The sequence below is a fragment of the Triturus cristatus genome, chromosome 9 (genome assembly GCF_964204655.1).
Source record: "Triturus cristatus chromosome 9, aTriCri1.1, whole genome shotgun sequence".
Lineage (NCBI taxonomy): Eukaryota > Metazoa > Chordata > Amphibia > Caudata > Salamandridae > Triturus > Triturus cristatus.
Window position 1 is genome coordinate 464,406,469 of NC_140592.1, and position 17,322 is coordinate 464,423,790.

General features: G+C 41.5%; 1 protein-coding gene across 4 annotated transcripts in view; it reads left to right on the forward strand.

Moving 5' to 3' along the window:
* The window catches only part of LTBP4 (latent transforming growth factor beta binding protein 4), a 1,245,426-nt gene that overhangs the window by 1,057,390 nt on the left and 170,714 nt on the right, over positions 1 to 17,322 (forward strand). For all 4 annotated transcript variants that reach the window (XM_085625396.1, XM_085625398.1, XM_085625397.1 and 1 more), the window contains exons 15-17: positions 2,159 to 2,284; positions 10,772 to 10,897; positions 16,279 to 16,407. In XM_085625396.1, the coding sequence (XP_085481522.1) occupies positions 2,159 to 2,284; positions 10,772 to 10,897; positions 16,279 to 16,407 (381 nt within the window). The remainder of the gene's footprint in view (positions 1 to 2,158; positions 2,285 to 10,771; positions 10,898 to 16,278; positions 16,408 to 17,322) is intronic.

The window sequence follows — 17,322 nt, forward strand, 5'->3', positions numbered from 1 at the left end:
ACTTTGCCACCGGATTCAAGCTAGCCTTGCTGATGACGGCTGATTAGCCAGGAACCGGTCCCAGGATGCTTGTTTCCGGTCCAGGGAAGACATGGCTTGGCAGTTCGGGCTGGACTGTTCCCATGAGGCACAAGGTCAGACTGATTTGCATATGGCCATGTCTGAACTGGGGTGGCGGAGTGAGTTAAAGAATAATGATGGATTGAACCCAGATAAGTTAATCGGGGTGAGTGCTTGCAATGTTCAACACTCCGTCCATCATCCCCTTTGCTTTTTCTTTGTTCGCCCTAAGTTGGCAGGGTATGCCCAGACGTGGGTCCCTTGCTCACTTTGCCACTGGATTCAAGCTCGCCTGGCTGATGACAGCTGATTAGCCAGAAACCGGTCCCAGGTTGCTTGTTTCCGGTCCGGGGAAGACATGGCTTGGCAGTTCGGGCTGGACTGTTCCCATGAGGCACAGGGTCAGACTGATTTGCATATGGCCATGTCTGATCTGGGGTGGCGGAGTGAGCTAAAGTATGATGATGGATTAAACCTAGATCAGTTGACTGGGGGTGAGTGCTTGCAATGTTCAACACTCCGTCTATCATCCCTTTGGTTTTGCTTTGTTCGAATGAACAGATCTTCATGAAGCAGCTAACTTCTCCAGCAACTTGAAACCCTCAGGGGTGATTTGCTGCACTTTATAAATCACTGATTGAATGATTTCAAAATGCAAAAAGACCATAACACTGGTGAGGCCCCCCACTCTGTTGCTCCCATAGTGGCTTGGAGAATGACTTGATAGTGTGCAGAGGAGAAACTAAAAAAAGAAAGAACTTAGTCCAAGTGGGCACACAAGTTTGTAGGCGAGAGGGAGCAAGTGATAGCAGAAAAACAGAAGGGGAAAGAAAAGAAAGAAAGGGATAAAGCAAGAAGATAAGAGAGAGATATGTATGAATGTATATGGTATTTCTATAGCTCAAACCTAGCCGAAAGTTCAACAGAGTGCTGTATCAGATCAAAGGCAAGCATAAAGTCAATGAGTAATCGGAGAGCATTGTGATGTAGTGTTCTTTAAAGAAGAGAGTCTTCAACTCTTTCCTAAATTGTAGCAGAGTTAGGGCAGTCCTGATGGATACAGGAATGTTGTTCCAGATCCCGGGTACTTAGTTTGTATTCTCCAGGCTTTAAAACGGAGACCCTAATGATATACATTAATTGTTGCTAAAGGCGCATTGCTATACTGAACTATTCTGCCACCTTCACTGGACTCTCAAAGGTACCTCTCATAAAATATGATAAACTTTACACAGCAAAAGCAATAATCTGTTTTAGAGGTCACTAAATCTCTTTAGTCCCTGTAGAATGTATCTGTGCTCACAATAATCACAGAAAAAAGCACATCCGGTGCAAACACTGTTTTTAATGATATGTATTGGTGTGAAAAAGTTACTAATTTGGAAAGGGAAACCAAAAAAGCCTTTTACATGCTGAACTTAGTAAGAGACGTGGCGTTCATAGGGGTAGAACTATGACAAAAAACAGAAACAAATAAATAAAAAGAGTGGACATAAATGTGCCAAATGTTAATTCATATAAATTCAAAGCGGTGAATGTTGGATGTAAAAGAGCAAGATGTAAAAAACGAGCAAAGGTGAAAAACTCTTTATGATAAAAATTACTTATAATGTAGAACCCTTTAGCCACTCAGACGCTATATTTACAGATAACATGTCTTATTGGAATCGCAGGAGAATAAAAGTATGAATAAATTCCACAGGTTTCCAACTTGTAAGTTGCAAGCTACAACCTGGTCCAGGATCGACCAAACTATAGGGTCTTGTAAAGTAATTTCACATTTGCAAAGCGCAAACTTATCACCCAAAGGGTATCCAGACCATGGGGGCTGTCGGGGAGATTAATTGAGCTACTGCCCAGAGTCACATGGTGCTGAGCTGAGCTGACGTTGGGAATCGAATCATGAGCCCCCTGCCCCGCAGTCAGCTACTCTGGCCTCTGCGCCACACATTTTTAACTACTGTGGAGGGCATGCTGTGTTTGCATGTATCTGTTTGATTGAGGAAGACTTGTGTCAATCTCCCGGAGCTGCTAACATTTTGGGTATTTTATCAAGTGCATGCCTGATCTCACTATGTCCTCATTCCTTATTGTTCAGATGTTGACGAGTGCCGACAAAGCCCGCGTCCCTGCCTCAATGGACGCTGCGAGAACACAGTGGGCGGTTACCGCTGCGTATGTGCAGTAGGATTCAGGGCAAATTCCCAGGGAACAGAGTGCTCTGGTAAGTATCCAGATTTACAAGGGCAAATAACCCACATGAGGTAAACTACAGTGTGGAATTTATGTGACAGAAACTGTGGCTATAGGAGGATTCACTGAAGTGCTAGAATGCGGTGAAGTGAAGAACAAAAGTATTGCTGTATGGATCTCTTACGCAAATATTTATCTGGCAAATTTATTCGTGAATACTTTCCAGGATCTGCAAACTGCAAGTAAATGTGTATTAAACTGAAGCAATTTTCGAAATAAGTAAAAATTTCTGTACAGATTCAGGGAGTGTAAAAAAGATATTTTTTTCAGATTTTTTTGCAGCAGATCTTTAAGCTTGACGGTAGAATAATGCTTGGTCTTCCATTAATAGTTTAGCCTGTAGCACTGTTGATTATGTGTGGTGCTGTCCAGGCTATTCTAAGGCTACCATCGCAGACCTGAGTCTGGCAGCTTGTGGTACAATATATGTTGATGGTGTTCTAATGGATGTGTATGGCTGTGTAACATTATTTATTTGGTGCAAGTTGATCGATGGACAGTTGTGCAAAGGATTAATCGGAATCTTGTGATATAATTTGATATAATTAGAAGGTGATGTTGGTTTTTGATAAATTGTGCCTGTATGACTTCACTAATTACTTATCTGGTTCTTGTATGCAAGTTTTGCAGGTTGTCAGAGACAGTCTGAGATTGATAATGTTAGTTGTATGAGGTGACAGAACTGCCATTAGTGCCAACCAAGAATGTGGTGTGTCTGAGCTGTCTTGGATGCATGTGAGTTGTTCTGTATAATGTTTTCTTTTGAGGGCTCTATGTCGTGTGTCCTGACCGCTAGTACTTTTAAGAGTCTCATTTTAGCCAACAGTGCGGCGTCTCTGAGCTGTGCTGGACGTAGGCAAGTTGTTCTGTTTTCTATGTTCTATTGGTTGTTTTTTGTCTATCCTATCTTAGTACATACTGTTAGAAGTCTTTAGGTAAACAACTGACGGGGCCATTCATACAAAGTGTGACGGCCTAGCAGGTTTTTGGAGGCCCTAGCATCTGTCCACCTGGTGGGGTGCTTGCTACCTCATTTACAAATTCCCACCTACCTTCTGGGGATCTCTGTGTTCAAAGTGCTTCTGTCACATTGTAAGATGCACTTTCGTCACTGCTCAATGCTGACCAGGCTGTCATGTTGTTTTAGCCCAATCAGCACTTTAGAAAGAAGAAGCAGAGGTTTGTTTTGGAAGAGTAAAATAACAGTTAATAGTTAATAACCACTTTTTGCTATCCCTACCAGAGCCCTCTGTCCTACTGATGGAATAAGTCAGTTACGGTCACTGGCTCACCATCAATAGTGTTGACCAGTGCCAATGTGACCCGGCTGCCATGTAGCTGATGGGCCCACAGGCAGGAGTGGTCAAGGTAGCTGAGACTCTGCTGACAGTCCCTCCACCTTTACATGGGGTGGAGTGACCATGAGTTTGGCTGGGCTGTCACTCATGAGAACTCTAAATAACCCCCTACATTTTTTTATTATGGCTGTACCAGATGTGTGATTATTCAATCTAATCAACCTCTGAACCCCCAGGTAAAGCACTGCCTCTGGAGAAGAACCACATTTGCACTTTATTCAAGTGGAGAGTTAGAAAGTCTGCTCTCCTTAAATTGACTTGTGTCTTGTGTGTCAGCGTACAAACAAGACAACATAGCATTGGACAGTATAGACTGTATTTGCCTAGGTTATCTGGTTTGGATAGGCAGACTTTAGGGCAGTGGTGCTGAAAAAACTTTCAGAGTGGAAGTGGCAACAATATTACATCACTGAACTCCTAGGAATTCCGAAAACTCCAAGCATGATGCGACGAGTGAGTGTTGCAAATGAGCCACGCCCATTCAGCAAAAGGGTGGGTAGGGTGTAGTATGTAGCTAGTGTTACATTTTGAAGCACACTGTCTCAAAATTAACTACAGCATGGTGTGGTAGCGCACTGTCATTCATAGACAGCACATTTTCCATTGAATGATATTGCACAGATAGGCAGTTTTACTGATAAAATATAGTAGTGTACAAACGATAATGTGTGGACATAAAATTTTGTTGTGTGGTAGAAAATAACAACATCCTACACCTTTCCTTTCACACCAGCAAGATTAATCCATAGTTCACTTTGCAATATCCTCACACTTTATATTTAGAGAAAGAAAAGTAAACACCAATCTCCTTGCTCGTATAAGGAAGGTGCACTAGAATAAAGTCAGTGAGCTCCAAGTGTATTCAAAATATCGTTTATTATAGTTGAAGTTAAAAATTGGACCAGGATTAAAATTGTTAAGCCCTGACGAAGTTCCAGCTGTGGAACGAAATGCGTTGGCTGATATAATAAAATATATTTTGGATACACTTGGAGCTCACGGACTTTATTCTGGTGCACCTTCCTTCTTATACGAATTTGCTTATCTGGTTTCCAGTGGAGTGGAAGTGCAGCAAGTTCCTGAAGCTGTTGCACAGACTCTCTAACCTTTTTTCTCACTTTGGAACTAATGTGCTAAACCGTGGTCAGCCGCATTCTGTCCGTTTTGTACCAATCTCCTTGCTAAAAGAATTAGCAGTAATTTGTCAGAAGAATAGTGTGACATTTAATCTCTGCCTTTGAGCGCACATCAAATGTGACAAGATAGAAAGAACATTTAAAGTCATCTTTAATGCTCATTCAGCTTCGGAAATCAGCCATAGTTATTGTGGGGGTGATGCAGCATCCTCAGCAGCCCTACTTCCAGCGCCTATTCTTTAAGTTCTAGCCAACACTAAATTGGCAACCATGCGTGCCTCTGTCATACAACCCTTCGGAAGACCCTACCTATTTAGGACAGTAAGTAAATGCTTTATTGTATAGTTAATAAAAACCATTACAAAATATAAATACGACAATATACTAAGACACAAAGAATTTACACTACTGTAAACATGATAAAAGAGAAAAATGAAGATAAGAACGGGTGACTTGCAACCGTAAGAAATAATATATTCCAAGATCAACAGTTTGCTAATAATTTTTGCTTTTTCTCAAAAAGTTCAATGGATTTGATTGTCCTACAAATGAATTGTGGGTCTACTGTACATAAAGTTTTTATGACAGCGGACCGACATGTACGTGTTCCATACTCCTTGAACTTGGTTTTCAACCAATTCCGACGTTCCTGTATAAGAGCCGGGCATATACAAATCAGGTGGACAAAATCTTGTTTTGCTGCGCCACATAAACCGCACCCTTCACTTTCTTGGGACTTCCACTTTGGCTGATCGGCATTAGTTGGCAGGTTGCCCAACCTTATATTAATGAATTTACGTTTAATAAAAGGCGAAAATGCGAGGTCCAAGAAAATTTAGGACAGATATGGCTTGAAAGCCTCAGAACCAAGCAGCCAGAATGTCCCTGAGCCTGCACCAGTACAGCAGCACGGACCCTGCCTTGAGAGCCCTCCACTGGCTCCCAGTAGACACCACTGCAAAGGCCGAGGGTTTTTTCAGGGCTTTAAGTGGGCCGGGTCCACAGTTCTAAAAAGCAAGTGCTGAGATGGGTCCCTATCAGGCTCTCCATTTTTGCCCTCACCCTCGGGGTGAAAACAAATCCTGACTTTGCAACAGTGCCACCCTTCACTGCCTTTGATGTAACTTCAAAGAGACTCGTTATAGTTATTTCTCAGAAATCCTTCCCTTCTATCCCTCCACTATCCTCTTCAATCCAACTAACTGACTAACATATACACCGCTCAAATTAATTTCACATTTCACTATATTAATTCACCACTAATCCTTTATGGGTTCAGGAGTAGTGTGCTACTCGCCAAAAAAGCACTTCAACACCTCATCAGGAGTAACAAGCGCTCTCTAAATACAAACCTTGTTTCCTCTTCTATCCCTTCGCTATCCTTCTCAATCCGAATACCTAACTAACCTATCCACCACTCAAATTACTTTCATATTTCACTAAATTAGTTTAACACTAATCCTTTAAGGGTTTCGGATAGCGTGCTACTCGCTGAAAAGCGATTTGATGCCTCGTCAGGGGTAGTAAGCACTATATAAATGCAATTACAATTACAATAATTGTTCTTCCTGGGACCATCATGCAGGGTTTATTGACTGCTTCTGAAATACAATAAACGCAGCAAATGCCAGCCAGGCTCAATCCCATGGGATGGTGCCCTGCCAACATTACATTTTTGCCAAAAGTGCTCCTACTTGCTCACTGAGAGTGCTTTCAGTAAAACCCGTGGGATCTAAAAATTCACTGGAAAGATCAACACCTTCCATATTTCTGAGTGAGGTTTGTGTGTTAGAATGTATGAAGTAATTCCGATAACTCAGATTTATAAACATGCTTCACAATGTCCTGCAGTGAGCTTCCTCTTCTCAGTGTCCCTTTCTGTGCACATCCAGTTGTGTTCTATAGCCTGTCTGTAATTCTACTGGGTGGACAGGCTGCTGCTACAGAGAGCTCACACTGCTGCTCTCTCAATGCACCGATATGGCTCTGCGGGTGGGAGGCTGGGGTTGATGGCGTTCTTCCTCCAGTGCTGAACTCAGGCCAGAGGGAGGGAAAGTGAGGAAGAAGGTGCACACACATACATACAGACACACTCAGCATATGCACACTGTTAACACACACCACTTCACACTTACTTATTCACACAAACTGGCACACTCAAACACACTAAAAATAACACCTCACCTATATAATAATTTTATAATATAATTATAAACCCACAGACACAGAAATATATAATTAATAATAAATACATTTAACAAATACATACACTGTAAATATGCACTGTTCAAATACACCCACACACAGCACTCATGCACAGACGATTTCTGGGCTTGAAGTGCTTTTAAAGTGCTCAGTGCTGCTAGCATTTCTTTACACTGTCTGTTTGCAGTGTACCTCTGCTCCATACTTCTCTTAGCAGTTGTTTCATATTCCCTCATGAATAAACAGGACCAGTTGTGTTTTAAAACTACATATTTTGTTCATTAACCCGTTGCATGCTCATGACGAGCTCAGCTCATCATGATTCACAGTGGAGCTGTGCTCATGACGAGCTGAGCTCATCATAACGGCCGCGGCCCGCCCACGCGTGAATAATTCCCAGCCTGTGCGGGAGAATTAATCAGTCGGCGGGGTCGTGACGAGCTCAGCTCGTCATGAGCACAGCTCCACTGTGAGTCATGACGGGCTGATCTCGTCACGAGCTCAGCGCCGCCATGCCCCCCCACGCCGCGGGGGAATTACCCCCGCAGGCAAGGGGTTAACGTATTCTTTAGTTATACTAGAAAAAAGTTTGTGTGTGTAAACCACATTCTCCATTTTTAGAATGTCTTCTCTTAAGCTCATCTTGTTTCGCCAAACTGCAGAAGAGGTGTTTACAAATGTGCATCTTATTTTCGAAGAAGGAAAACAATATTTAGGATGTGACATGAGAACCAATCCAACTCTCCACTTCAGAAATTGACTTTTAAATGTCAAAAAATTGTGGCAAGACATTGATCCATACGTGTTTTAAATATGAACTATTTTGCAACTTCTCCTGGCATTCTTTGGGAGCATCACTATGCCCCACCCCTTTTTTGTAAGTTTGGATTTAGTCACTAATAAACAATAACCCATGAATTTCCCTCAGCCCAGCCCTAACTTTGTTAGTGTGTATCCTGCTCCTGTTCTGGGTCCAAACACATGAGGTTTCGGCTCACAATAAAACAAAACAAGGTGATGGGTATAATGTTTGCAAAAGCCTTAGCCACTGGCAATAATCCAGTCACATTCCAGTCCATCGTGTTTACCCTCTACACCACTCTAGACAGGGAGCAAAATTATGCAACATAGGGGGAGATTTACTAAGACTTTGTGCCGTGTATGTGTCATAAAGGTGACGCAAATCTGCGCAAAATCTTTTTTTCCAAATTTACTTTCCAGTGTTAAACTTGTTTAGCTCTGGAAATAATGGAAATGTAATGTGGAGCTGCGCATAGCACTTCTTTGCATCACTTTGCGCCATGGGGGCGTAACAAGGGTCCTATGACTAAACATATTTAATGATTCAGAAAAGTGTTCCTGAATTGCTAAATGTGTTTCGAAATAGATACCGATTTGGTATTTGGAAGGGATGTGTTGTAGGCGTCTCTTCCAAAAAACTAAATTGGCAGGCTATGTATCAATGTTTTGCGACCAAAATCTGGTCATAAACCATTGATATTTGACCGACAGCTCAAACATCAAGTATTTTGTTGAAGAAGAGAAGGAGGAGTCAGTGGTCCATTTGGACCACTGCTCTATCTAAAACAAACAAAAATAACTTTATAAATGCATTTCATTTTCCTTCAAGAGAAAGGGACTGAATTAAAAAATATATTGTTTATTTAAAAACAATCACAGACATGGTGATCTGCTGACCCCAGCAGGCCACCATCCCAGTGTTGACCGCAATTCGTGGTGGGTTGCAATTTGCGACTTACATCAATAAAATACAAGCGATAGGTCGAATTACAACCCATTACAATTTGCTATTTTTCAAACTGAACCTCTAGTATATACATCGGTTCACTAAATACCTCAAAAAAGCAGAAAAATTAATGATCACATATTGAGGCCAGTATTTTACGACCAGTGTTTAGTACATTTGAACCTTAGTTTCTGTTTATATTTCACTTTTTATTTAATCTTAGCCTCCCTGTGTGTTATATATTTCATGCAGAATATGACTCTTATGTAGTGCATACTTTGATCTGAGTCACCTCCAAGTGATTATACCAAACCATGATTGATGGATCTATAGTGGAAGCTGATAATAGTTTGAGGTTTTTGAAGTGCTTGTCAGAGGGTCAGAAATATGTTCCAAGGGGTATGGAGGTGTTTATTTGGTATGATCCTTTTGGCATGAATCTTGAGTGCCTCCCCTGCAAAGAGGAGCTCCTCCAATGATGAGAAGCAGTAGCTTGTGTTTGCCATTGTCTCGTGGTGAAAGCTTACGTAAGGCGACTCCTATTATATGTAATTGAGATAATTGAATCTAGTGCGATATTCATGTTTTTTTACCGTAAACACCCCAGTCTTTTTGAACCAGATGACAACACTTGTTAGTCCCCAAACAGCCATGCCCCTTTTAGAGGCCCACTCACTTTTTCCATCCCATCTTAAGCCCTGTGTTCCATCCCCGCTAATCTTCTAAGGTTGTCCAAACCGATACAGTGAAAGCAGTGTTCAACTGGTAAAACAATATGTCGGTGCAGATAATTTTTTCTTAGGTCAGTGATCAGTGTGTCCTTGGCAGGGAGAGACTCAGAGCAGGGCAACATGTTTTTGTGTATCAGAAATGCAGGCATGGAATTCTGGATAAAAAAGGCATGCAAATTCAAATGTTATTAACTTTTTGATCCATCCCACCACAGCATACAGCAGGGGGATATGATTCAGCCCAACCCAGCCCAGTTCAGCCATTGGCTCTCCTGTACTGAAAGTGACAGTATTTTTATGACCAGATGTACACATCCACCTAAAAAGAAGTGCGTGGGCTGGTGGGCCAATACTTTACTTTGCCAGTATTTTAATTTCTATTTTTTATCCTTTTTTAAAGTCATCATTGTTTGTGGGCCTGATTCACAAAGAGCCTCTGCACTCGGAGTGGAGGTTTTGCAGTCGTGGCAGGATCTCCGCAGTAATGGAGGGATCTCTACGATGGGAAACTGCAGTGTGGAGATCTCGCCACATGTGCAGAGCACCCGCTACGACTGTGAAGCCTCCACCCTGAGCACGTAGTCTGTTCGTGAATCAGGGCCTGGGTGTTTAAACTATGACTTCTGTTTACAGTAATCCCAAAACAATAGTAAACATTTCCTTTGCTTCAATAATAAGCGTATTTCCTGTGATCTACATTAAAATAAAAGTTAGTTTATATGACTGATTAAGTAAACCTTCTCGCTAGGAAGCACCCTACCCTGTTTGATTAATATTATATTCAATATTTTTTTCTTAATTCAAGTTTTCTTTTGCAAACATGTTGCTGCCATGTTTAGGAACGGGCATGTTATTTTTTGTTATTTTTATGTAAAAAAAAAATTTGAACCATCGTGCCAAGACCCGACGTATTAGCTTTGTCAATGATTTCTTTTTGTGTTTTTGAGAGAGTAAGGCCGACTGGCCCTCTCCTCGGTCCCTTCCCACCTGATATTGTTAGGGTAAAAATTATGTTAGTTTTGCTTTGGCACTCTCAGGATTTCTTTAACTTCAATGGAAATTATTGGGAAATTTAATTTCTCTCCGTCTTTTTCTTCTCAGTCTTTTGCATTTCCAAATATTGGCTTGTATGAGACAGGGGCTGATTCAGAAAAGAAAATCATTGAGCTCTTCTTCTATACCAGAAAAATAAATCATACTGATTTACTCAGCAAGAAAAACACTTGTGAACCCTAGCCCTTTGAGCAGTTTTCTTAAAAAGAAGCCTTCTTTGCATTTCAGATATTGACGAGTGTGCTGGATCTCAACCTCCGTGTGGTAACGGACGATGTGAAAATACCGCAGGTAGCTTCCGCTGCCTCTGCTCAGTGGGATTTGTCCTGAACCCTCAAGGCACCAGCTGTATAGGTAATGTTGCCTCTTATACTTCAAATGACACACACTCAGTACGGCTCCCAGATGCCTGACTCACAAATCTTTTTAGGAGATTATTATATAAAAACAGATTTAAGCCAGTATGAAAGTGGAGCCACACATTCAGTTTTGGGTGCAAACTCTGGGTAGCTTCGAAAACAAGATTGTACTTTGGGTGCAAATTGTAGGTGTTTGGTGCCAAGGTTTGTGGCAGGTGAGACCTGCCATGAATTGAAGGAGCTAATAGCGTACATCTGGTGTCTCCTACCAGTGGATCGGGAGCTACCAGTAGCTTGCAGACACCTTCAGAGTTGCTTGCAGCCTTGAGTTCATTTTTAAATAAGACCAGTGTTACATTTGCGTTTTTAAACTTATTGGAAGGCTATGTGTATTTTACATTATTACCATCAGACTGCAAATAGCAGGTACTGATAATGAGCAGTGCTCAGCCAGATTTATGACCCAGGCTGGGCACAGAGGTGAAGAACTGAAGCTCTGAGGTATTTAACTCTTAAATACAAGACCTTATCAACTCAATGTCGGAGCATGAGAACAAAATGATGTTTCTGAATGCTTTCAAATGGAAGAAAATGAAAATGAAAAGTAACCTTATGGATTAAGTTAACTCTTCATTTGAATGTTCTCCCATTTCAAAGTGTCACTTTTACAAACAGCAGGCCTCTTACTCCCTGTGGCCAGTAGGCACTGTGCCATATTTATAACTGAAAAACACAGTCATTTTTTTAATGGAATAAATTTAAAGTGAAGAAAAATATTTCTATGAAACATTAGGTCTTAATTTCTTTCTCCACTTTTAATTAAGCCAATTGCGTCTTAATGTTTTACGAAGCATGTTTATTCACTTTCAGTTCCTCCCATTTAAACAAATGGCTTCATTTTTCTGTTATAAGTATGGCACCATGTCTGCAGGTCCCTGGGAGCAAGATGCCTGGTGTTTGTAAACGTGACACTTGTAAATAAGAGAAAATTAAAATTATGTTTTCTGGAATCCATATAAACATAAAGGTCATTCTTCAGTTACATTATCTCCCATTTCAAAGTGCATATTTTACACACAGCAGGTACCATCCTCACAGTGGCTGGTAGACATGGTGCCCTATAAATAAGTGAAAAATACAGCCATTATTTTAAGGGGAGAAATTTAAAGTGCAGGAAAATGTTCCATATTTTGAATATTTTTGCCGAACAGTTTTTTGCACTTTAAATTTCTCCCATTTAAAAAAATGGTTGTATGTTTGTGTTATGCATGTAACTGTGCCACATATGGCGAAAGGTATGTCCTGTGCCACAAGTACGTATGACACACGCTCTCAGTCACCTATACATATATATTACATTCATACACACATACATGTTCATACATTCCCAAAGACCACGCTCTCACTGACACATGTGGCAGCCCTCTCATAGTATTTTGTTCAAACCATAGTATCTAGCTCTATGGACGTTAGGCTTAAAGTCAAGGAAGCTGAGCATGGGGGTGTCTGGTAAGAATGTCCAAGTTGCTTAGCCGTCAGTTGCTCACAATGATTTCCACTGATCAGAAGTAGCTCTCACTATAGAAAGGGCTGTAGACTCCTGGCATACATGAACCATTTCCCCATATCAGAATGGGAAATAAAATAAACTAGCGCCATGTTATTTCCCATTTCAAGATGCCAGATTTGCAACTAGGTAAAAATTGTGCACTCTTTAATCTACACAACCTGCATTAAAGCATATTAGCTTATGCACAATTGGCACCCACAAACTTTGGTCCAATCATAATGTGCACTTGCAGTCAGCACAATAGTCATGTCTGATGCAGGCATGGTATACCAGAGCATAATAAAAAAAATGCTGCAGTAGAACATATTTTAATGATAATGTGGTTGGAGGGCTTAGGGATTGGACTTGGAAGTCTACGTAAGCATGTGCTAAAGGGAAAACACATTAGCTAGAAGTTGAGGCCTGTGTCAATGTAAAAGCAAAGGAGTTTGGTGCTGCCAAGTAATAGTGGAGGAATATCATCCAGTTTCATGAAGCCAATTCTGAATCACATATGCGTGCCAGCACTGGTGATATCTCTTACTTGGACAAGTTCAACTTGATGTGTGTATGTTCAGTCTTGAATTTTTGCTAGGGACTTCTTCCACCAGGCAATGTCAGTACCCAATTAGACTGTCAGTTAAAGGTGGGCCAACTGCAAAAGTTTGAATGCTGAAGTCCTCATCTGCCAGTAGGACTACCAAGCACTCCCAATACATGTTGAAAATCACTGGCATAAAGATGGAGCCTTGGAGACCTCACATGATACAATGTTACCATGTCCAATCTTGATCTCTCTTACCTACTAATCAACAGCCTCTTGCTTAATCTCTTACAAGTAGTGTTTCACAACCTAGAAATGTTTTGCCATTGCTCATTGGGTGGTCTGAAATTGATGTGAAGTCACCTTATGCCAAACCCCCAAGGACTGGTGTCATGATAGGCCTTATGGGGCAGGAGTTATGTCTGTTTGGGAGGATACTAATAGAGACACAGGGTCTCAGTTTTTCTTAGCATATGAACTACAGTTTCCATACAACCTGTTCATTATAGAAACAGAAAGAAAAGTCTATGCATATTTGCACTGTTTTTGTTCAGCCTTGCATTTCTATATATTCTGTGTGTATTTGATTGCACCACCTTCCCTCATGTCAGCTTTTCTTCATCATGTGATTTGTTTAGGTATAACAGGGGCTAGAGGAGAAAGGAATCTTTCAGGAACATTATTTGTATGTGAAAACGTGGGTTACATGCCAAAAACCATTCTGTCTGTAGGCGAGGGGCAGAGAAGGAAATCCCATTGGAATAGAACCTCTGCCATTTACACCTCTGAGCAGAACGTGTATCACAAGACTAAATTCCTAACCACAATGATGCCCCAAAGTGTGTATGAAGTTTTACACTGGGTGTGCCCCTAGGTTGATGAAGCTCAGATATGATTTGGGAGAGTGGAACCTGTTTAGCCAATTATTCACAGGTGCCTGAAAAAGTCTGTTGCAGTTAGCTACTGAGATATCTGTGCCTGGTTGAAAACGCACTGCTCAAAAGTACTGGTCAACCATTAGTTTGTGAAGGTATAATAAATATTCTGATATGGAGAAATACGGCATGCGCAAAGCTAAGAAACAATTGAAATCTGGAGTACAGTTTGTATTTATTTAGTAATTAAAAAATTAAAGAACTAAGGGCCTGATTAGGTTCGGAAACGGGACAGCCTGACTAGCTGTCAGCGGTCTCGCACCCTGAATCACGATGCCACCGCCTTTAAGGCAGTCGCAGAGTGTATATTTTGAATTGTGGCGGGTGCTCCAGGCTGCAGCACATGACACAGTACAAAATATGCACCCCGGGCATAGCCGTGCACTATGTGGCAGGCACCATGCGGTGCCTCAACATGGTGAAGGGATATGTTGGGGGGCACCAAAGGTGCACCCCAGGGGCCATGTTGGAGGGCCAGGGAGGAAGGGGGGCCAGGTAAGGCCCCTAATGTCCCTTTCCGCCTGCCTTTTCATGGTGGGTCAACCACCATGAAAAGGCAGGCAGTAGCATTTCATGTTAAGGCCCTGGCCACATATAGTGTAATTGTCAGTAAATCAAAAATGCCAGTCTTGGAAAAGCCAAATGCCATTACATTTTAGACGCAGAGCACATGCTCTTTACTACTGGTCAGCAATGCAAAAGTGCATGGATTAGTAAAGTCAGCAAAAACGAAGTTCAGCACACTGACAAAACAAGAGGTCAGAAGGCAAAAGGCAAAAGTTCAAGGAAAACCATACCAAAAGATACCAGGTCTAACAATAGTGTTTAATGTGAAAAAATGGAGGGGGGGGGGGCTAAGATTTTTTTCGGAGTCCATCTATGGTGCTGCCAAATGTATGGGCTCTCTAGTCTTGAATCTACCACATACCTTGCTCTTCCACCTCTCTGCACTTCCTATCTCTTTATCTCACTCTTGCATGTTCGTTTTGATCCCTGCTTTCTCACTTTGTCACTGTTTTCCTATCTTTCTCTTCCTCTTTCTTTCAGCTTTTACTGCCTTTGTCTCTCTTGCTCCAGGTCAAATTATGATGATGAGGAAATCTTAGTCCCCATAAATGAGTGCCGGTGCTCACCACCTACACCCACTGTCACAAATTATTCACAGGGTACTGGTAAAGAAGTACTCTAAACATGTCTCATAGCAGACATTTCGCTTCTACTCTGCCAGGTGAGGTGCTCAGAGAGGAAGAGTAGGACTCACCGAGGCATTAACTAAATAACTGTGTTCACTGGCCTTGCACTTTGGTAACACTGAAGGCACAGTATAAGGTCCTGCCACTTAATGGTCAAGAATCTTAGGCCTGGGCGTAGTTTGCGAAGTAGCACTTCGCGAAGCTACGCAAAGTGAAGTTCGCACTACGCGAGCTACACGTAGCACTTCGCGAACTGCGTGGTACCTTGTTCGCACTGTGCCAGATGTCGTTTTCAATGATTGCACAGTGCGGACAAGCAACCGGCACTGTGCAATCATTGAAAATGGCATCTTGCACAGTGCGAGCTGTAGTTTTCTGCTGCTCGAGTAGATTTTTACTCGAGCTTCAGCTTTCTCAACGCGAACTGGTAGTTTCTCATCGCGAGCGGTCGCGAGCATACGCGACCACTCTCAATGAGAAACCTGACCTCCTCGCGTTGGGAATCTCGCCGGGAGGTTTATTTTCCATGCTCGCCATTGCCAACTTGCAGTTGCTGATCGCGAACAAGGAAAAAGTCTCGCCGGGATGTCATTTTGCTTGCTCGCGGTCGCCAACTTGACGTTGAGGACCGCGAGCAAGCAAAAAATGACCGCAGCACTACGCAACACTACGCTACGCGTGTTCGCACTGTGCTACGTGCAGTTCGCGTAGTGCGAAGTAGCGCGAACTTCGCAAACTACGCGAGCGCAGCGTAGTGCTTTGCCCAGGCTTAGTCAAGATTCAAGAAGGTTGAAAAGGGATCTGGTTTAATAAGGGACATTTTAAATGTTAGACCCCAAAGATGGGAAATTGCCGATGGAAAATCAATAACTCATCTACTGAAACACACGATCTAGGACCTTATGGTAATGTTAAGTTACACCAGTGTTGAGAAAGACAATGCAGGACAATAGACAAAACAGCAGGAACAAGATTTTTACTTTTTGACATACTTGCATACACATAGACCTAAATATATTTAGGTAGACATGCATGCTATTACATCTGACCTCTAACTTAGAGGCCAATTTTCCTTGTAATGCAAGGACGATGCACGATTGTCTTAAGTTTTCTCGAGGGTCTTCTTTTTGAACGCTACCTTTGTTTCTTTATCAGATGTAGATGAGTGCCGCCAGCCTTCCCGCCGCTCTTGTCTCAACGGCCGGTGTGAAAACACAGTTGGAAGCTTCCTGTGTGTATGTTCTGCAGGATTTAAGTCAAATACTCAGGGAACCGAATGCCATGGTAAGCAGAGTGGGGCTGTTGTGTACCTATAAATATATATCTCCACTCATCAATACACAGAGATGAGCAGGTATTCAACCAAAATATTAATTTAAAAATATCTTCTCACCATAATGTCATGGTTAAAATATTGCGACCACAGCAATATTGTGGACCAAAATATGGAAGGTAAGTATATCCTTTTTTTAAGTGTTTTAGTATAAAATCAAAGTTTAAAGTATTGTTTAATTTAATACTGTTTTTTATTATTGTGTTTTATTTTATTGCATTTTTTTTTGTTTTAAATGTTATTGTTAAACGTATTTCTTAAAAAAAAAATACTATTGTACTATATGTTGTTTGGGTCATTAAATCAATTGAGGTCATTGGGTGGGTGGTGTTTTTTAAAATGTATATATTAATTATTGTTACCTAATTGGTAATTATGTGCTTAATTGCTTACTACATTTTTAAATTCTGAATGATATTTTAATTACTGATCGTGAGATTTGTTGCGGTATTGGGTAGGTTGGGTTTTTGGGTTGCTAGAAATCCGTTTGTTTAAGTTTTATTATGAAATAAAAATAGACATGATTCCAGAGTCAAATCCGTTATGCTAGTACGATGAGCTAGGGACAGCTGGTGTGGAACAGATTACAAGTACGGGTAAGCAATAGGTGCACGTGTCACTGAACATCTAACAAAAAATCAAAGAAGGCAACAAGTACCAGGTCATAATGCACCTTCAGGAGGAGCAAGCCCACATTACTTCATCGGAGAGGTGGGAATTGGAACCCTAGTACGGGATGAGCAGGGACTGTAGATCTAGTATATTAGTTACAGTTACGTTAAAGAGTATGTCCCTCATTCAAAGGTTGTAGCTCTTTGAGCTTAGGTGGGGTAAAGCAAGTATGGTCAATTCGGGAGAGATAATTA